At 35.6% G+C, this 22,996-nt stretch overlaps 1 protein-coding gene across 1 annotated transcript in view; it reads left to right on the forward strand.

Annotated features, from left to right (window-relative positions):
• The window catches only part of lrp1bb (low density lipoprotein receptor-related protein 1Bb), a 393,159-nt gene that overhangs the window by 209,275 nt on the left and 160,888 nt on the right, over positions 1 to 22,996 (forward strand). Inside the window, exons 9-18 of the mRNA XM_077217131.1 lie at positions 780 to 966; positions 1,262 to 1,405; positions 3,968 to 4,204; positions 4,323 to 4,503; positions 10,023 to 10,242; positions 12,204 to 12,393; positions 16,019 to 16,141; positions 16,806 to 16,946; positions 20,196 to 20,321; positions 22,142 to 22,258. Coding sequence (XP_077073246.1) covers positions 780 to 966; positions 1,262 to 1,405; positions 3,968 to 4,204; positions 4,323 to 4,503; positions 10,023 to 10,242; positions 12,204 to 12,393; positions 16,019 to 16,141; positions 16,806 to 16,946; positions 20,196 to 20,321; positions 22,142 to 22,258 — 1,666 coding nt within the window. The remainder of the gene's footprint in view (positions 1 to 779; positions 967 to 1,261; positions 1,406 to 3,967; positions 4,205 to 4,322; positions 4,504 to 10,022; positions 10,243 to 12,203; positions 12,394 to 16,018; positions 16,142 to 16,805; positions 16,947 to 20,195; positions 20,322 to 22,141; positions 22,259 to 22,996) is intronic.

Raw genomic sequence — 22,996 nt, forward strand, 5'->3', positions numbered from 1 at the left:
ACAAATGCACATGAGAAGCGGTAGAAAGGGGGAGAAGGGTGCCGCAAATGAGTTTTTTTTTACGACATTGTTGTGAAATATACGCCTCACAGCTTAATTCTCTCTTAGTTCTCTCGTTGAGAAAACCTGCGACAACCAAAGTGAAAATCAGCGAAGAAATAGCTAGGGTTGCCGAATGCCCCTTTAATGTTATGTACATCTGTGAGATTTAACATATTTAAGTCTTCAATTTAAATAGGAAAAGCATTATGAGCCACACTATTTTTCCAGAAGTCTTACCTTCTGCTGTTAAGGAATGTGAGGATGAATTATCTCCCTGTAGGTTTAGGTGAAGTACAACGCACATTTTAATGTCCATGTATTCGTGGGCAGAGTTCAGTGGTCCCAGTCTGCTCCTGTCACATAGACGTTGCTTGCAGAGGTAGCATGTAGGCTAGAATCACTGCACAGAATCAGGCTGTCCCCAGGGAAACACATGCACTCTGTTTGACCCTGCCTGAACTCCCTGGGTGCATATCAACACGATTCAGTTCACCTTCAGCTTATCTGAAAATCTGCACCCTTTATTCAGTAATAAAGATTGTGGTTGTTGCCAGGTCAAATTAAGTCTTATAACAGCTTTAGCCAGTGGCTAATTTGATTGTTGAATCAAAGGGAAATATCAAGGACTGTATCTGTGCTGTTCTGCTTTTTGTTGAGCTTGCAGGGTAATATTTACCTACCTAAGTAACTTCTCAGTGCTCTAATCAACCTGGAATAGTCAATGCTCCTTTTTCTAGGTGGCACACCTGCATGGATTAGCTGTCTTTGAAGACTACTTGTTTGCAACTCGCTCTGAACCCTCCAGTGGAGCGGTGGTAGACATCTTACGGATAAATCGCTTCAATGTCACAGACCCGGAGACGTTAACCAGCATAGGAAATGCAAAAACGATACGGGTTTACCACAAGCTCAGTCAACCAAAAGGTAAAGTATGAGTTACGCTGGTTTCAGTTGCTTGCCTTTCGGCATGCTGTTGCTATTCTGCATCAAACACATCACTCCTTGGTTTTTGTTTGTGTTTCTAATTGGGAACATATAAAATGTTATTAATATTTGTAATTTTTGCAATGTTGAAAACATACTCCAAGGTGTATAATATTTTTATTTTAGTAAATGGTTAACAATGTATTGTATTTTTAATACAATAATATATTATACTACATTATATATAATATGGTTATGGCTAATTGCGTATGTGACACCCGTGTCCTCTCCTCAGTCAAGGGCCATGCGTGTGAAGTTGACCCTTATGGTAAGCCAGGAGGATGCTCGCACATCTGCCTTCTCCGCGGGAGCTACAAATCCCGGAGCTGCCGCTGTCGTACTGGATTTAGCCTGGGAAGTGATGGGCAGTCCTGCAAAAGTCAGTCCGCCATAGCGCACAGCCTTTCTTATGTTCATTGTTGCTGTTCTAAAGTGTTTTTTCTGAAATAATAAGATTAATAATAATAATTAGGGCTGTCAGTTGGATGTTTTTAACTGTTTTTAAACTAAATCTAAAAAAAGGTTTATGATTGAAGCTCTGTGGTTTTTAATTGTGGGTTGCAAAACATATAATACATTGATTTTTTGAGAGGTTTACAAATAAACGTTCATTAAAGCCCAATGTATAATATTTGAGACTCACGTTTTAACATGATTTTTCGAAAAGATTATTTATGGATAATCAAGAGAACCTATGTTGTTCATTTTGAGTGTTCATCTTGAAATATTACTAACAATATACAATTTATGCTTACGTTTTCTTATAAAAATCACTACATATTTCGCAGCAAAAAGACATTTTTATACGGATACTAAAAAGCATTTAATAACAGAAGGCATGTGGTAGATCATGTGTACGGAAGGTTTTTCAGCAAAGTTTAGATCATGTTGGTAATTTAGAAGCCTTAGAAATTTCTACATCAAATATGATACAGTCGGATTTATAGGTTAATACTATCAGTTATTAAATAAAAACATATGATTATAGATAAAAGTATATAAATTCTGTAGCTCCTTATCATTTAATTACTTTTTTTTTATTGACAGCCCAAATAAAATATATATTTGTTCTTTGCCAACAAAGTGAAAACAAAAAAATGTACTCAATGATTTTATGATACCTAATGTCACGTCATCCCAGTGGATGGAATATCTGTTTGTTTTATTTGTTTCTTGAAGCTGGAAATTGAAATGTGTGTTGTTACACTATTAAGCGGGAAGATTGAGTGGTTCTTCATTTGCACCAGTCTTGGCACTGACTTGGATTGACAGAGATGGAGATGGAGATGAACTTTTAAGAAGATTGGCCCACATGGTTGTGATGGTATTTTATTGACTGCCTATAGAATGATTCATTACCACCATTACTGCCATTTCCACTCTGTTCCCCCATACGCAGATCCTCCTGATCAATGGACGTTTTACTTAGTTGACAAGGAAAGCTATGGGTCAATTAATGACGGTCCTGAGTTAAGCATAAAGTGACTGCAATAATGAACCAAGCTTTGCGTTTTGAGACGTTTCTGATTTATACCTGCACCCAGATGTTCTACTTCCTTCCTCTTTCCATCAGATGAGAAGCTATGCTAAATGACTATGGCTCCCTTCATCCAATAGTCCCTGTGTTGTTTGATATATAGGTCTCAAAGCACTTAATTGTCTTTAAGGTAGTGGAGCTCTTCCACTCAGAATGATAAATTGAAGTGATACTTATGTGATCTCACCCACACTGGTTTGGTCCATTGAGGAAGGAGGTGGATGTCCCTCGCTTTACCCAGAATCCTCTTCCTTTCCCATCGACCTAACTCATTACAGACAGACTGGGCCCCCCTTTGTGTTGTGCCCACTGTGACTAGGGGTTAATTTATTTAAGCTTGTTACAAGCCCATGGATAACCTCAGCTTCTGTCGTGCGCCTTTGTGAATCTGACAACAGGAGATTTATTGTTTACACAGAGTCCCAATGAACAAAAATATCAATGCTGGAGCTTGTCAAATGAATCCTCTCAATCAAGATAATTTTTGCCTGGGGATGTTAAGTGGGGCTGATTGCTGCATTCATTTCTGTAACTGAATGTGTCTGCCTGTGCTAGCTTTTGGATTTGTAGATCTTTACACAACTGATGTTTTATTTGGGCTCAAACTTAACAATTATAAACTACCTGTCTCAGGTTTTGAATTTTTTAAATGTTTTCTCTCTTCCAATGTTTCTCTTCTTGAAAATGCAGTAAAAACCACAATATTGTGAAATATTATTAACATCTCTATTGTTTAATGTACTTTATTCCTGTGATAGCAAAGCTGAATTTTTAGCAGCCATTACTCCAGTCTTCAGACACTGATACAGAAAAAAAAAAAGATCTAAATGGACATTTCAAGTATTTTTTTACAGTAAAATACTGTTAAATGTACAGTTTTAAGAAGTAAAAAAGGCAAATCAAATTATAATTTACAGTGAAAACTGTAAACTGAGTATCCATAAATTAAAATTGTATACTGTAAAATTTACAGGTTTTACAGTAAATTACCCCCCCCCCCCAAAAAAAAAGATTATTCTAGCAACCACAGCTGCCAGTATTTTTTTTTCTTTAAAAACAACAGGATTTTATATTGTAATGTTACAAAAGATTTCTATGTCAAATAAATGCTTTTTTTTTTTTTACTTTCTATTCGTCAAATAATGTATCATGGTTTCCAAGACATTTTAAACAGCAAAAACTGCTTTTAACATTGATAATAATAATCATTATTAATATTTGAGTTTTGAGTACCAATAACAATTTGTAATAACTGAGCAAACCATCATTTTAGAATAATTTCTGAAGGATCATGTGACAAAAGCATTAAAAAAAAATCTGAAATATTCCAATCTTTTGACTGGTAGTGTACTGTATATGAAATAAAAGGACTTTGTGTTATACTTTCTATCTGTGTCTTCGCAGAACCCAAAAATGATCTTTTCCTCTTCTATGGAAAGGGACGACCTGGGATAATTCGTGGTCTGGACATGAATGTGAAGTCGAGCAATGAGCACATTGTTCCTATCGAGGACTTGGTGAATCCAAGAGCTTTAGATTATCATGCTGAAACCAGAAACATTTACTTTGCTGATACTACAAGTTTTTTGATAGGACGGCAGAAAGTTGATGGGAGCAGTCGGGAAACAATTCTCAAAGATGGTAATTATTGTAATCATTTGGCACTTTTTACCTTTTTGACCCTGTTTACACCTGGAATTACTTGAATTGAAATCATGTAATTAACAAATCATTTAAAGAATTGTGTACTCTTTTACAGATCTTGATAATGTAGAGGGTATTTCAGTGGATTGGATTGGGAATAACCTGTACTGGACCAACGATGGCTACAGAAAAACCATCAGCGTGGCCAGGCTAGAACAGGCATCTGAAACCAGGAAGACTCTTTTGGAGGGAGACATGTCTCACCCTAGAGCCATAGTGGTGGATCCTCTCAATAGGTACAGAGCCGTAACACTCAATCATACACCTAAATATGGATTATCGATCATTCCGTGATTTGAAATGTTTATCAACATATATACACAATGACTTAAGTGGCTGTTTATGTAGTAATCTTTAATTTTATGTAATTAGCAAAAAAAAAAAAATTAATACTTTTATTAGCAACGAAACATTAAATTGAGCATAAGTGACAGTAAATATTTTGAATTATTAAAAAAAAAAATTTAAATAGCTATTAATAGCTATAAATAATTATGTTCTTTTGACAGTTCTATCCATGAAAGAATTCTTAAATAAAAAAATATCAAAGCAGCTCAACAGTTTTCAATATTAATAATATTAATAATTAAAAAAAAAGTATTACTCATCAAATCAGCACATTATTGTGATTCATGTGACGCTTAAGACAAGAGTAATGGCTGCTGAAAATTCAGCTTTGCCATTAGAGGATTAAATTAAAGAAAAGGGTTATTATAAATTGTAATAATATTTCACAATATTACTGTTTATGATCAAATAAATGCAACCCTTAGCATATGAGATTTTCAAAAAAGATTCGTACTGACCCCAAATTTTGAATAGTGTCAAATTAAAACACTGAAAATTAGAACATTGAAAGACATAAAGAATTAAAGCTTAAAATAAAAATAATGAAATGTCGAATACCAGCCAATTAATATCCAATAAAGACTAATACTGATGAATAAAAAAACCACAATTGCTTATTGACTTAACATTGTGCCAAAATATTAGGCTAAGCTCGTTCTTTATTTTGTGGGTATGAAGATCATACAGTATAAATTGTATTAACTGATACAACTGGTTGAAATATGCTTGGGAATTATTAAAAACATGAGTAACACTTCCCTAGTGAAAAAACACATTTGGTAAAATGTATTTAAAATAGGTTTATTTTATACTAAGTATACTACAAATCCATTAACATATTTACTGACATATCCGCTTGAGACTTATTGATATTATAGTTCAACTTTATTTGGAGTACTTCTTTATTGCTCTGTATAATATCAGTCTTTAAATGCAATAGTTCCACTTTAGCACAATCAAATATACTTAAGTATATCTTTAGTTGGAGCTCTGCACTGTTTCCAGATAACTAAGGTGTATATCAATTTAGTATACCATAAGTATAATTGCAGGGAATTTATATTAAATACATAAATATGTAAATGTATTTGTAGTATATTTAGTACAAAATAAATGCATTTCAAATAAATTTTAGTATATGTATTTTTCACCTAGGGTCCTTTAAATCAACATTAGCAATCTGTGATGAAATACTGATCTCTACTTACTTCCCACCTGCCCTGAAGGAACAGTCCTCATTCCAGTTTATTTAATAATATTTGTTTACACTGCATGGCTTCAGAGGCGAATGCAATTGTACATAGTGTAGTGAAGCATGTATGCGCCCATCCACGCGTTCCTCCAACTGTACTGGTGTGTGTGTGTGTGTGTGTGTGTGCGTGCGTGCGTGCGCGCGCGTGTGTGTGTGTGTGTGTGTGTGCGCGTGCACTTGTACCAGTAAGCTGATATGGCACGGTCAGTAAAAAGGGTGAGTTTGATGGCCCGGAGCCAATCTCATTATCACCCTCCCTGGGTGTGAGAGTAACTCATGAATCCTGAGGAGGTGAAGCCAGCCAAGGCTGAAGAAGCGAGATACTGCGATGAGGAAACAACCACTCTTGGCTCTCTCAGATTCAATCACACAACCTGATCACTCTCTTTTTATCTGATTAAAAAGTACTTAAGTACTGGAATACTGATTGGTCAATGGTCATCAGATCTTTTGGGCCAAACCACGTGGTATCTTAAGAGTACTTTGAGTACTTTTAATTTATTTATTTTGAAATCACTGTAAATAAACGTCTTATTTAAAAGTGTGCACTTATCATTAAGTAATTAATACACGTTGGAATAGATTTTTTCCATCTTTAGTGAACCCAAGAGGTGTTGATTACTGATTCATTTGAAGAGAGGGAAAGCAAATGCAGAATAGTTTCATTATTTCCAGACACAATGGGTTCATTAGCTCAGAGCCATAATTATATTCATTGCTCAGAACTCACGCTTGTGCAATTTATGCGACTCTCTCTCGCATTTAATGAAGCTAATGTATCTTGAATGGCAGTGCTAACAATAAAATAAGAAATGGGCAATGACGGGAAGGTAGAAACTGTTTCTTTGTGAGTTTGTCAACAGATACTCATAAATAGTGCACGTTTGCACAAGTAACATGTAAAAACGGCAACTTATCTCCCAGTCACCACTGCGTGTCATTCCCGATGGGATAACTTCAGTGGTGTGGAAGCGATTAAAATCTGCATTAAAAGCATCATCTGCTGAACTGCCAGCTCAGAGGATGTCACACAGACTGCATGACTGAATTTGAGAGTGGAAAGCTAAAGCTTTCTAGAGCTGGAGCTCTGACAGGAAATGAGAAGCGCGCCTCTTCTTAGGTGCCATTGATGTGTCTTGTTTTGACAGGCAGTAAAAAAAGACCATGGTGGATGATGAAAATTTAGAGATGTAAATTTTTGACCTCTCCAACAGGGCATCAGAGGATAATCACATGAACTTTGAACGCTGGCCAAAAAAGAGTGATTCATGTGATTCATCATACTTCAAAGCAAAGATATTTTAGGGGTGTTTTTTGAGTGTGGTGAGCGAGTTAGCTGAGAAATAACAGAGTGAGACTTATCAAATTTTATCCTTTGATTTTTTAACAATTTAATATTATTACATTACAAAATGATTCGAATAATTATATGTAATTATACAAAAAGAAAACATTGTGATTATTTTGTATCATTTAATTTCAGTCGAATATGCATTCTTCATTGTAAAAGGAAAAATTTGTTTTTTTGTTTACACAAAATGCATTACTTAAATATCTTGATTATGACTAAACATAATCAAAATACTTTCTTTTAAATCTGTTTAGCCTTTATTTTAATAAGCTCTAGTACAAATTTCTATCAAATAAATGCAGCCTGGGTGAGCATGAGATTTCTTTCAAAAACATGAAATAGCAAACTTTTTGAGAGCAGAGTAAACCGATTATAAATTAATAGATAACAGAAATTAAGATTTATTTAATTATAAAAATATTAGAATAATTTAATAATATATAATTATTTCAAATTATAATTGCATAATTTATTAATTTCAATATTTGATTATATTTATATAGATTTATATATATATTATAATATATTAATTTAATATGGATTTATTTACTTACATGTACAATTTGGTTTAGAGATATTTATGGTAAAATATTTGTTAACACTTTAGTTTAGGATCCAATTCTCACTAGTATTAACTAGTTGCTTATTAGCCTGAATATTAGATATTGGCAGTTTATTAGTACTTATAAAGCGCATATTAATGTCCTGTTCTGCATGACCATATTCTACATCCCTTAATCCTACCCAATACCTAAACTACTGATGGTATACTAACAACTACCTTACTAACTATTAATAAGTAATTATAAGTAAATGAGGCAAAAGTCGTAGTTAAAAGTTGGGTAATAGTGATAATTGGACCCTAAACTAAAGTGTGACCAAATGTTTTACTTAAATATCTTAATTATGACTGAATGGAATCCAAACTTTCTTTTTAACCCATTTAGTTTTTATTAGTACAATTTTGACTGTGTTGTTTTGACCCACCTGTATGGGCTTATTTATAGTAATGGGGTTAGTGCCCATCATTAGGGGTTGGCCATCTATCAGGTGAGCAGGTGGCATGTTGATCTTTTTTCTGCTCTGCTGGATGGGCTTCCCCCTGAAATAACACCCACCTGTCCTGATTTCTTTATCTCTCACCCCATACAGTATACATCTCTTTGTTGATGCCACAAGTAGCCTGTGATAGCATGATAAGAACGAACTTGCCCACCTCAGTAACTCTTTTCTGTCTTTTAGTATCTCAGGTTCTGGCATTTGGACTTTTGCGATTTACGTCTCGGTCTCTCTATTTTTTTTATCTATGCTCACTTCAGTGCTGTCCTATATTCCCAGGAGCAAACCTTCTAAAATGTGGTATTTTTAGCAGGTCAAAACTGATTTTGTAAACTCCTACCAGTTCATAGTGCATAAACCACAGTTTAATGAAAATCTTATAGTCCTAGCTTGATGCTCCAGTTTAAAGGATTAATGAATCCTTCAGTGTCTCATCTATTTCTCTGTCTCTCGCTCTCGCACTTCCTCACCTAATATATATATATATATATATATATATATATATATATATATATATATATATATATATATATATATATATATGCACAGCAAAGTGGCATTAAAGATTTTCACTCTAATCTCTCTCTCTCTCTCTCTCTCTCTCTCTCTCTCTCTGATATATATATATATATATATATATATATATATATACATATATATATATATATATATATATACACACACATATATAAATGTATCATAGTTTCCAAAAAATATTAAGCAGCACAGCCGTTTTTAACTGTGATAATAATAAGAAATAGTTCTTGAGCAGTAAATCATCATTTTAGAATTTAGAAAATCCTTTTCGAAAATTAATGGAAAATAAAGTGGTCTTATTACATTTAAATTGACCCAAAAATTATATTCTATTATAAATATTACATATAAAATTTTGTGAAGGTTAAAGACCTTTCACTGACCATTAGTTGGAAAAAGGGGGGAGACTATTTTAAGAGCCTTTAGGCCCTTTTTTGTGCTCTACTCGTTGAAAATGCCATGTAATCTTTGCTCATTTCGGTTAGACCCTGCATGTGGTTACATTCAGAACAGTGCAGGATGAGACTCGGAGCATGCTGTTTGCCTTCTGAATAATTCATGGGGTCACGTAGCCAACACACTGGGACAGAGAGCGCTTGATTCGCCCTTTATCCAATTCTGTTTTATGTGGTGCACATGAAGCAAGACTTCTATCATTGATGAGACAGAAAAGCTTGCGTTGACCACTGAGTAGTACTCACAGACAGCAAATCCCTTAAGCACACTTACTAGGGAAAGGATCATGTCGAAACGTTGACCCAATCACTTTTCAAATATCACTAACCCATTGAGAGTAACAGTTCATGTTGGCACAGGACCTTTCAGTATATCCACAACTAAGAAAAGGAAATGCAAATGAGAGGACCAACCAGAGGAATGTCTTGATATTGATGGTGGCCTTGTTTTCTAGACCCTTTGAGCCGCTCACAATGTTTGTCCTTGGTGTCAATTTATCTTGTTGGTTAACAGCTTTATCTCCAGATCAAAATGATTTCCCTTATGTGTGAGACGCTGACTTTTCCTACGCATATTTTGTTTATATTCAGTGTTCTTTTTTTTTACTTGGAGGCAATTTGTTTCAATCTGCTTCAGCTGTGCAATTCCTGTCTTAGCGAGTAAGTTGTGATTGATATTCATGTCTGCTTCAAACATGAAAACAAGTGCTTTTTTCATGGATTACACTGACTGTATTTTGGTTTTGGTTGCAGTTGGATGTACTGGACGGATTGGGAAGAGGATGAGGTGAACGACAGCATTGGGAGAATAGAGAAAGCCTGGATGGATGGGTCCAACAGGAAAATATTTGTCACATCTAACATGCTGTGGCCCAATGGACTCACTCTGGACCATGGAACCAGTACCATGTACTGGTGTGATGCCTATTATGATCACATTGAGAGAATCTACCTTAATGGCACTGGGAGAATGGTGAGTGAAATGTTGCTTTTTTTATAGCTTCGGAATCTTAGTGAATTTCTTTGTAATTTTCTCCAGACTTTTCAGATGTTTCTCGTAAAATGTCTTGCAATTTAAATATTAAATGTGACAGTTGTTAACTAATTAGGCAAGGCTTCCTAAAGCCTAGAAGAGGATTAGGATTTAGCTCAGGTTCCCTCATAATGTAATTGAAAAGTCTTTCATAAAACATAACAATCCAAGGCATTTGCAGGCATTTGCAAAACGATTTCCTGTTTTGGAAACAAGGTCTTTCCTGTTTTGTTCTGCTACTATATTATCCACAGTCATACCACAAATGTGAATTTTGTTTCTAATAAGTTGCTAATAAGGACTACAACCTTAATACTTATGTTTGCTAATAAGGACTACAACTTTAATTTCACAAGTTTGCTTATGAGGACTACAACTCATCAATTAATCAAGCACATAAACTCACATTTTTAAAGCACACAGTGATTTCAAAATCTACATTTGAGGTCTGATTGTGCATAGTTTATGTTGCTGCACAGAATTGGAAAGTCTCTTTAAGTAATGTTGACCACATACTTTATTTTACTTGGATCGAAAACCACTTTATAAAAACCCATTAGAAATTCCTGAGGGAAACCATGGCAAATTAGACTTCTGGATAGGCCCACGAATTGATGTAATGATTGAAGAGCTCTATTATTGAGACAAACTTTGACAGAATAAACAAGCTATAAAATGTATGATGAATGCATAGCTTGGATTAATTTTGTCTTACAAGAATGAATTTAATGTGAAATGAGAGTGCAGGTTGAGAGTTTGATGGCATAATGTATCTTTGAAGCATTGGAACATTGTTCAATGTTTCATCCATTCAAGTTCATCCATCAAGCCATTAGATATTAACCCTTAAGTACATGAATGTTTCGCCAATCTATATCTAACACACATGGATCTCTACCTGTCGTGATAATATAAAACTCTCCTGATAACAATTACAGAAGAATAAAATAAAGCATATTTCGTTACCTTTTGGAGCTTGGAATGGTAGTTCCAGTTTGAGCAGATGTTTTATAACATCATCACTATCCTCGTCAAAACTCATTTCAGCACATTTAGCATCTGGCTCATATTTGCCATCTCAAACATATTCTCAAAATGATCATTTTCAACATCTTCTAAATCAAAATGTTGATTGCTGACAGCTTCTTCACCAGATCGACCATCAATAACAGTGACGTTAATATTTGATTGCGTTCAGTTCTTGCTCTGCAGTAAATCATTGAGCCATTTCATGTTTTGCTGATGATACTTCCTATTCTTTTGTTTTCTGCCTGCGGTAACTATGAGTGAAACATCACTTTATCATTGTGTATCAGACATTTCCACATTGTGGAGTAAAGGTGAATTGCAATTATTCAGTCATCAAAGAATCAATTTTTGTTGCGCAGAAAAGTTACGCATCATTTTACAGTCCTGTTTCCCATGTACATACTATGTACTTATAGTAATTACAATAACTGGGTAATAACTAGGTACAAACCTGAACCTACCCCTAAACCTACCCTTAACCCATGTACTTACCTTATATTAACCAGTACTTTCTAGGTACACTGTAAGTACTGTCCTGTAAAATGAAGCGTTTTCCGAAAAGTTTTACTTCTACTGTTACTCACCTCGGGTCTTTAGCGACCCTTTACAATTTTTATAGAAATGAATGGGAAAACAGGCATTCTTTTATAAAAATAAATAAATGTTCTTGTTATATTGTTTATTAATTAATTGATTGAGGAATACTAAGAAGGTCACTAAAGACCCCTGAGGTATATGCGTTTAAGGGTTAAAGAGGAAAAATATTTATCCTCTAACACAGTTGTTACAACAGTGCATGGTAATATATATATATATATATATATATATATATATATATATATATATATATATATTCTGTTTATTCACTGTAGGTCGTGTACAGTGGCAGGGAACTCAATCACCCGTTTGGGATTGCACAGTACCAAAATTCCATCTTCTGGACTGAGTACATGAACGCTTCCATCTTCCAGCTGGATCTGGTCTCTGGTGAAGTCACTCTGCTGAGAAGTGAAAGACCCCCTCTGTTTGGGCTCCGAGTATATGATGCACAAAGCCAGCTGGGTAAAGTCACTTTAACTCTCAAAGAAAATTTAAAGATTACAGAATGACACATTTTTCATCTTCTTTTAAATAATGTTTTATGAATAATGGTCGGGATTTCTCTTTTTCCTTTTTAATTCATACAGGTAAGTTTGGAATTTAAATTGAATTGACCGCAACACAGAGGAATTTGATTTACAGTGACAGGAAGATGAATTTACTGGATTGAAATTCAAAGAAATTCATCTAATTTTGTTTGTTGGCAGAGCAGGTAGCTTTAAGGACTCTATCTTGAAAGCCTGATTCATGATGGTTCAATTTTGAAGACTTTGGAGTATATTAAAGCATTCTGAGAAATTAATTGTTTTTCCATTATGAAAAAAAATATATATATTAATGAGCATTACTGTTCAAAATTTTGGGCTCAGTAAGATTTTTTTTTATATTATTGAGTAAGGATGCATTACATTGATTAAATGTTACAGTAAAGAGAATTCAAATGTTGCAAAGATTTCTAATTCAAATAAATGCTATTCTTTTTATTGTTCGATTAAAGAATCTTGAAAACAATCTATCAATGTGCTGCTTACTACATAAAAATAGTAAGCAGCACATTAGGGGTGGGCGATATGAACAAAATCTTATATCACGAAATGAGTAGTTTTATTTTATTACACAATAACGATATACATCATATAGTTATTTTTGCTTTAAAGTGGTCATGAACTGAGAATTCAAATTTTCCTTGATCTCTTGACAGGTAAGAGTTTGTTATACTATAAAAAATACCCTCTAAGTTTCAAAACTCAAAACGTCTTTGCTATTCCAAAAACTGCTTTTATTGAAACCAAGGCCAGAAAATGACAGGATCTCAAAAGCGACTTGTGACGTCACAGGGCAGCGAAAGAACGGCCTTGCAGAAGAATATCAACGCCTACGTCTACATCACCGCGTCTTTGGCCCCGCCCACTGAAGCGTTAGTGAATAGTTATATAAGAACAAGAAAAGAGCGACACGGGATCAATACTATCACCTTCCAGACGATCCTAATGTTAGGAAAGTAGGTTTTTTTCCCAACAATGTGAATGTCTCAGCGGTGCATTATTTTTTAGTATGCGGTACATTTTACTGTGGATTATTTGGTAATTCAATCACAATTTTCGCAATTTCGCGCAGACTTTGCAAACAGACATTTAGGATATGGATCTGCCAGCAACGCCACAAACATGTACGTAACCAAGTTTATTCTATTGCCTGATCTGTGATCAGTGATTTCTAATGTGTAATTATTCAAGTTCAGACAGATAATCTTTCTCTCAAAATCAGTCAGTACTGTTTATGCATCAGTAAATCAAGCCAATGACTAAAAAATCAACTTCACATCGTTTCTCTTAGTAGGATGAAAATAATCTTATTTAAACTGTGATTAAATTATTTACGGAAAACGATCAAAGAACGCTCCCTTTCCAATCGTCCAAACTGTCAATCACACAGCGCAAGTTTATCTGGACACTTCCCAAAACTCGTTATGAAATCAATGACGCCGTTTCATTGCACAACGAAGCTCTTACTGTATTTACATAGTGTTTGCATTGTTATGTGAAGAAATTGCGTTGCAATGATAAGATCTCTTCATTCAAGCGATCAACAGATTGTCTGTCATCTGCTCAATGCTCATCACTGCAACCTTTCATGTGTCGGTAATAGATCTAAATATAATGCTTTAAATATTTCTTACGATTCGTTAATCTCGATAGCAGCAATAGTAAAAACGTAGTAAAAGTATTCGAGAGATTTAAACATGTAATGCTAGCTAATTCATATGCAAACATGTCAGCCAATCACAGCAGTGGGCATTTACACTGAAGTCTCACAGCAGACACGCCTCTTCAAACCAGAGCGCTCAAATCAGAGGCGAAAATCAGGCTAGGAAAGCAGCCTTTCATTTCTAAATTATGATGAAAAAATTTTTGATGTAAAAATCATACTAACATTATAAGGGCACCACAGGAAACATTATAAAATAATAAAATAATCATGTTAATGACCCATTTAAATAAGGTTTTTATGATGTCAACATTTTTGATACCATTGACATTTTCATAATTATCATGATAATGGAATTATAATGGAACAATTGGAATACCACAAAAAACTAACTTAAGCCTAACTAAGTACAAAAAAAATCAAGCTTACTCTTATTGCACTTCAATGGTTTAAAATCACTTGTTTTAAAACAACAATGCTTATAATGCATGCAAATGAAACGCTTTGTGTGTGTGTGTGTGTGTGTGTGTGTGTGTGTGTGTGTGTGTGTGTGTGTGTGTGTGTGTGTGTGTGTGTGTGTGTGTGTGTGTGTGTGTGTGTGTGTGTGTGTGTGTTTAATCAAATAAATGAAGCCTTGGTGATCATTAGAGACACCTTTCAAGAATAATAAAAAGTTTTACTGACCCCAAACGTTCTGGATGAATATTGTGATGAATTGAATTCACAAGAGTCTGGTGGGGGAAAAAAATCAAATATTACATAGGCTAGTGCATTCTTTCATTTCTTTCAGAAAATTAGCATAATTTTCTTTCATTTCTTATAGCATAGACCCAACTGCAGAGCAGGAGCCGTACTGTTGAGTGGGTGGGTTTAATCTGGTGAAGTGGGGGCTAAAGATCTGTTTAGAATGTTTAACTCTGTGTGGATGTCTGAGGTAAGGAGGGTTGATTACTGTCATCCTCTCTCATAAGTGCCAGTCACAACAGGTAGAGGGAGGGACACTTCTCAGCGGGACCCTCGCTCGCGCAGGCGAGCAGCATGAGAACACAGGAGTGTGTTCGGCTGCCACATGTTTCATCTCTTACTTACCTGAGGGCGGTGCGTTTTCAGGGGAGCAGGCAGTGTGCCGCATGTCAGAGAGACTCACTCTTTTGAAAAAGATGACGAAGGCAGCTGGGACCAGCAGACTTATCATCTTTTAAATATTCTCAACTTGACATCCAACTCTCTAAACACTGAGATCTGTGACGGGGGAGGGGGGGGGGGGGGGGGGATGTTATCCCGTTATTTCATGTATGCATTTCCTGCCCCCCAAAAATATAGGCTTTTTGACAGTCTACATTCTCAGCAGAAGACAAATTTCTCCAAAGAGCTTGTCGGGAAAAAGATTAATTGTGTTTCCGCTCTTTGGAATACACAGATTGGCCATTACAAAGCGTTTTTTTATCTCATTGGTTCAGGCAATGCCTTTCGACCATTCTCTAAATGAAACCTTATTATTGTCCCCATGCCTCAACTTATTAAGTGACAGTTTTCTCACAAAACTGTGTTTTTCTCCACTCCTCCCCCTTCGTAGGTGCCATTGCCCACACAACGAATTATGTCAGTGAAAGGAAAAGAGTGTCAAATGGCTCTCTTCTCCAGTGTTTCCCATAATTTACTTGACATGTGATTAAAAATAATGCCCCCGTGTTCCACCGGCATCCCAGAAGAGCAGGAAATTGGTTCTGAGTGGGCAGTGAGGAAGAACTTTATGTTCTCTGTTTCAAGGAGAGACATTGCTAAAAGCCATAAAGGGATGAACACATAAACAGCTGTCCTGCCAGTGCAAAAGAAGATTTGTAGATATCTGTTGTTTAGTCCTATGTTTGTTTTTTAGGTGACAATGCCTGCCGGGTGAATTATGGTGGTTGTGGTACCCTCTGCTTGGCCGTCCCTGGAGGCCGAGTGTGTGCATGTGCCGACAACAAGCACCTGGACAAGAACAATGTCACATGCTCTGGTAGGCTTTTAAATATATATATATATATATATATATATATATATATATATATATATATATATATATATATATATATATATAAAATACATGAAAAAAGTCTGTGGAGAACTAGAAGGGCCACTTAAAAATAAAGCAAGAAATCCATTACTAAGTACTTTTTTATTTGTTTGTTTTAAATGCTTTTTAATGGAATTTAAAAGTTTACAAATCATTTTATTTTATTATTTTATTTTATATTTAACTATGATTTTAAACATTGATTAAAAAACAGTTAGTTTTATTAAATAAATTGTGAATTTATTGCTTTTTCATTTTTTTTTTCAAGTAGCACTCCTTAGTAGAGGTCTGCACGGGCTTTAAACTGAAGCCGAACCCGGCCTGTACCCGAAATCATTTAACCCGACCCGACCTGACAATTACGGTTATATTTTAAGACCGAACCCGAGGCCTGTTCTCACAGAAATACCTTTTTTTGTTGCAATAAGCTGTATTTTATGATTGCTTGCAATGATAATCAAACACATATACATGTACAAACACCGTTTCACCGTTGCCCCCTCAGCAGTCAGCACACAAGAAAAAAAGAGAAAAAGCACAGACTTAGCTTACTAATTACGAATCAGTTTTCCTATTGTTTTGTTTTGGGGGTTTTTTTCTCCTGAAGACTCTGCAGGTCAAGAGGAGCCCCAGCGGTGCAGAAATGATGAGTTTCAGTGCAGGAACTGGCGCTGCATACGAGCCAATTGGATTTGTGATGGAGATGATGACTGTTTAGATGGAAGTGATGAGGAGGCCCAAATATGCTGTATGTACTTTGTTTACTTCCTCCCTGACTGGGACGTATAATCCCTGTTGTGCCTGCTTTACTGAACCATCAAACCTCTGTGGCCTCAAGTTGTGTCATTTAGTATGCACAGAAGAGCCATATATGTCTGTGATGTATCACTCAATACAGAAATTTTCATTTTGTACAGGTATCACAGGTGCCATTCATTTTATACCGACCTAGTAACAAGATGAACACTGCAACAATGTTAATTTATCTTATTTACAGGTCCTTCTCAAAAAATTAGCATATTGTGATAAAGTTCATTATTTTCCATAATGTAATGATAAAAATTAAACTTTCATATATTTTAGATTCATTACAAACCAACTGAAATATTTCAGGTCTTTTATTGTTTTAATACTGATGATTTTGGCATACAGCTCATGAAAACCCAAAATTCCTTTCTCAAAGAATTAGCATATTTCATCCGACCAATAAAAGAAGTGTTTTTAATACAAAAAAAAGTCAACCTTCAAATAATTATGTTCAGTTATGCACTCAATTCTTGGTCGGGAATGCTTTTGCAGAAATGACTGCTTCAATGCGGCGTGGCATGGAGGCAATCAGCCTGTGGCACTGCTGAGGTGTTACGGAGGCCCAGGATGCTTCGATAGCGGCCTTAAGCTCATCCAGAGTGTTGGGTCTTGCGTCTCTCAACTTTCTCTTCACAATATCCCACAGATTCTCTGTGGGGTTCAGGTCAGGAAAGTTGGCAGGCCAATTGAGCACAGTAATACCATGGTCAGTAAACCATTTACCAGTGGTTTTGGCACTGTGAGCAGGTGCCAGGTCGTGCTGAAAAATAAAATCTTCATCTCCATAAACTTTTCAGCAGATGGAAGCATGAAGTGCTCCAAAATCTCCTGATAGCTAGCTGCATTAACCCTGCCCTTGATAAAACACAGTGGACCAACACCAGCAGCTGACGTGGCACCCCAGACCATCACTGACTGTGGGTACTTGACACTGGACTTCAGCTATTTTGGCATTTCCTTCTCCCCAGTCTTCCTCCAGACTCTGGCACCTTGATTTCCGAATGACATGCAAAATTTGCTTTCATACGGAAAAAGTACTTTGGACCACTGAGCAACAGTCCAGTGCTGCTTCTCTGTAGCCCAGGTCAGGCGCTTCTGCCGCTGTTTCTGGTTCAAAAGTAGCTTGACCTGGGGAATGCGGGACCTGTAGCCCATTTCCTGCACACGCCTGTGCACGGTGGCTCTGGATGTTTCTACTCCAGACTCAGTCCACTGCTTCCGTAGGTCCCCCAAGGTCTGGAATCGGTCCTTCTCCACAATCTTCCTCAGGGTCCGGTCACCTCTTCTCGTTGTGCAGCGTTTTTTGCCACACTTTTTCCTTCCCACAGACTTCCCACTGAGGTGCCTTGATACAGCACTCTGGGAACAGCCTGTTTGTTCAGAAATTTCTTTCTGTGTCTTACCCTCTTGCTTGAGGGTGTCAATGATGGCCTTCTGGACAGCAGTCAGGTCGACAGTCTTACCCATGATTGCGGTTTTGAGTAATGAAACAGGCTGGGAGTTTTTAAAAGCCTCAGGAATCTATTGCAGGTGTTTAGAGTTAATTAGTTGATTCAGATGATTAGGTTAATAGCTCGTTTAGAGACCCTTTTCATGATATGCTAATTTTTTGAGATAGGAATTTTGGGTTTTCATGAGCTATGCCAAATATGCCAAAATCATCAGTATTAAAACAATAAAAGACCTGAAATATTTCAGTTGGTGTGATATGAATCTAAAATATATGAAAGTTAAATTTTTATCATTACATTATGGAAAATAATGAACTTTATCACAAAATGCTAATTTTTTGAGAAGGACCTTTTATTAATGGTTTTTTTAATGTATCTTATGCTCACCAAGGCTGCATTTATTTGATCAAATACATTAATATTGTGAAATATTATTGCAAATTAAAATACTTGTTTTCTATTTTAAAATGTATTCCTGTGATGGCAAAGCTGAATTTTCAGTATCATTATATATGCCGATTTAGTTCTTAATAAAAATGTCTTATTAACAATGTTAAAACAGATGTAATGCATTGTGTAAACCATGAAACTTTTTTGTCCCATATTTGATGAATAGAAAGTTCAAAAGAACAGTTCATTTGAAATATCACTGAACCTAAAACTTTGAATAGTTTAAAATCCTAAAATCCTCACCTAGAATTTGTCATTGTTTTGTAAAGAGAGAAGCCCCAAGGTGATACAAAAGCATGAAAGTAGCAAAGGTTTAATGTATGCAGTGGTCCAATATACAGTTTAGTGGTCATTATGCAAACATTTTTAAATCCACAATGCCCCAAATTGGCCAGTCAAAACTAATAATTAAATGATATTATGCTGATAAAATATATACTCTAGCTTGAATTGCATTGGATAAAAGCATCTACGTACAGTAAATGTGCACAAGCAGGATGTTTGCATATAATTTGTTGAAAATTAAGAAGTTGCTAATTGACATCTCAGGGAAAAAAAACGAATGCAATATCAACGCCCATATCAACATTTTCTCCCACGCACTGCATCCCACTGCACAATCTGCTCATGAGCTAATCGATAAGATAAGCACCCTGTTAAAACGTTGGGGACTGAGTCATTTTTCACTATGAGAAATACTTTAACGTGATGTTCTGCCAGAATTATCAGAATTGCAAAATCAATTTTCTGCTCTGCTGGGATGTCCTATAGTTTAATATGCCTGAAACGTTATTGCCTGATCCCACTTGAATCCGGTTTTCCATTTCATCTGTTACTCATTGTCTGGTGGGTACGCATTGAGTATCCAGGGTTGTGAGTAATGGTAGGTTATAATATTAAATAGAGCAAACAGTAGAGGAAAACACAGGCAGTACTTTAAATAAACTCAAACGCCTGAGGGCAAATGCATATTTTTGAGATAAATGTGAAGCTAGCTCAGGAGAATAGATGAATAGCACAATGAAAAGTGCTGTGTCAAAACAAAAGAAGAATATTATGCATATGTACCCACTTATTTGTAGAGTGGGCTGTCAGCAGTAAAACAAAGCATGTCAACAGACCCCCCCCCCCCCCCCCCCAACAGACATATATATATATATATATATATATGTATATGTATGTCAAGTTTGCAAATTGTTTATGTTCGTAGATAAAATATGTACTTTTTTGAGCAAAACATTTACTTTTTGACATGTGATTTATTTTTTTGCTTCCATTGATCCTTCCAGCTAACCACAGTTGCCCGATTGATCAGTTCAAATGTCCCAATAACCGCTGCATACCTAAGAGGTGGCTTTGTGATGGAACCAATGACTGTGGAGAAAATGAAGATGAGTCTAATAAAACATGCTCAGGTAGATCTCTACTCCGTCATACATAACAGAGTCACCCACCAACATCTGCCAGCTTTACTGTACCACTAAGTCATTCTACATACATTGTGGTATTTTCATTTCAGAAATAAAACTTATCAATCATACATTAAATCTACTGTGCTCAATGAATTATTTTAATATTCTTTCTCATTTCAGGGTCACACTAAATACCCATAGAATCTAAAAACTAACTTTATCTTACTATCACCTGTATTATGATTTTTTATATTTATGAATTAACATAATATGATAAGTGGCATAACCTGGTATCCCAAATACAAATTTCTGATATAAATTTTGGTCACACTTTAGATTAGGGTCCAATTCTCACTATTGACTAACTATTAACTACGACTTTTGCCTCAATAAACTCCTAATTATGGCTAATTAATAGTTAGTACAGTAGTTGTTAAGTTTAGGTATTGAGTAGGATTAAGGGATATAGAATATGGTCATGCAAAATAAGGTATAACATGTGCTTTATAAGTAATAAACAGCTAGTATCCTTGTAATATGCATGCTGATAAGGAACTAGTTAACAGTGATAATTGGACCCTAAACTAAAGTGTTACCAACATCTTTTGCTTTGAAGTAGTGACATGCATATTTGCATGTTTTAAGAGGCTTTCAAAATTAAAATGGCAATGCAAATATTCATTCTAAGATCATACTGTACGTACTATTTCAGGTTACAGTTAAAAATGTTTTAAAACACGGTTTTCAGTAGGAATTATGAATATTTCAGTTTTTGTTTGCAATTGAGAAGCAAGTCACAACATCGGCCTCTGCAATAGTGATTTACCATTTTTTAAATGTTTGCTTGTTTATTTCATTGCTGATTCTCATTTCGAGCTATCTTCTTAGTTATAATAGGGCAAGGAGCATTGACTTTCTAAAGGGAGCTTGATAATCGATAAGCATGTTTGTGCAACAAAGTCAACTTTCTTTTCCCCAAACTCATTTTTTCTAACTAGAGTAACACCTGGCCTTTTCCAGAAGTTAACACTCTTTCACTACTTTAAGTGCTGTAAGATCAATAGAAAGGTAGAACCGATGTGATAAATGCTGTCAACAGTCTGACATATCCCTCTGATAAAGCTGGAGACAGCTCAGGCCTTTGTTGACTTGGCAGAAGCTGTTAGAGCAAAGCGATGTGGAACACAAGTGATTATACTGAATCAGTGAGGAGCTGAAATTGACAGCAGATGTTAAAGTGATTTAATATTTCATGATTCAAGATGATCTGAAGCAGAGAATTGCTTGAATTGGCTGTAAAATAGTCTCTGGCGTATCAATGAAATTTTGATCAGTAAGCTCTGAATTAAATGATTGCTTTTTGGTGGGACTAATTCCTGGAGTCACACATCAGACTAAACCAGCTTAAAGAAATTATCCATAGACTTAAATTGATAACCACAAAAATAATATGTGTGTGTTTAAATTCTGTCTACTGGGATTAGAAATCAAGAACTAGTGCAAGATTAATTGATTGATTGACCGATTGATTGACTGATTGGTTAATTAATTAATTAATTCATTCATTCATTCATTCTGATAATGGTTTTGCTTTTCTTTGTTTGTCATTTTTTCCAAGAATTGTTTTTATTATCATTGTTATTTTATTATTATTTTTCTAGAAACAATCTGTTCTCTAAATATTTTCTAAACATAATAATTTAGTGGAATTGGAATAAAATCATTATATTCTTTGTGATTTGCATCGTAGGTGGCCACTGCTAAAAACTGTAAATGTAATAATTAATCAGATTATCTTGTTCCCTTTATGGTTTTGTCTTTAGCCCAGCCATGTCGGGCTGGTCAGTTCACCTGTGGTAATGGTCGCTGTGTACCAGAAGCGTGGCGCTGCGATCAAGATGATGATTGCGGAGACATGTCAGACGAGTCCACGTCCTGTGGTGAGTCACTGTCCTCCTAGCTAATTGGCTTGGCAAATTTCACTGTGGTATAACTGGTGAATCTGTCAGTACTGTCATCATCAACCTGCTTTACTTAGGAAAAGTGTCTTTCTTTCCTTTAACACCAACATACAGTAGTGCCACTGCTTTTGTCAAATCTGACCCCATTAAATGCATCTCTGCAACCAAACAAATTGAAAACAAACCAGTGAATAAGAGTAACAAACCTAGGAATAAGGCCATAACAAAGAGTATATGCCTTGTTTGTTGTGGACAGGTTATGTGCATGTACATAGTCAGTTTGGCCCTCAAATCACTGGTAACACTTGCCTGAGAGAGGATTGCCTCTAAAGGTATATCTTTGCATCTCACTCTCACTCTATATTATTCCTCCAACAACAGCTACATGTCAATGTTCAGGGACGAGTGCAATGTTAACCATGTACATTCTTACAGCCCTCGAGTCTACTTTTAGAAGCAGAAAGGAAATGGGAATTAAACTTGGATGCAAGAGCTTTTAAGAGTGTGGCAGTAACACAAATCAGAAATTCTCTAATGTTAAAAGCTCACCATAACTACATCCCAGACCATCCCATAAAGCAGACGGAAGAAAATATCACAGGGCTCTGAGAGGAAATGACCCAGGAAAGTTACCACGGTAAACTCCCACAGTAAAATGACTATTCGGAACAGAATGTAAATTCTGGAAATGCTAGGTTAGACAGGTAGCCCTTTGAG

Source organism: Siphateles boraxobius, unplaced genomic scaffold (assembly GCF_051911475.1).
Source record: "Siphateles boraxobius isolate OS27281-9 unplaced genomic scaffold, OSU_SipBor_1 7, whole genome shotgun sequence".
Taxonomy (NCBI): Eukaryota; Metazoa; Chordata; class Actinopteri; order Cypriniformes; family Leuciscidae; genus Siphateles; species Siphateles boraxobius.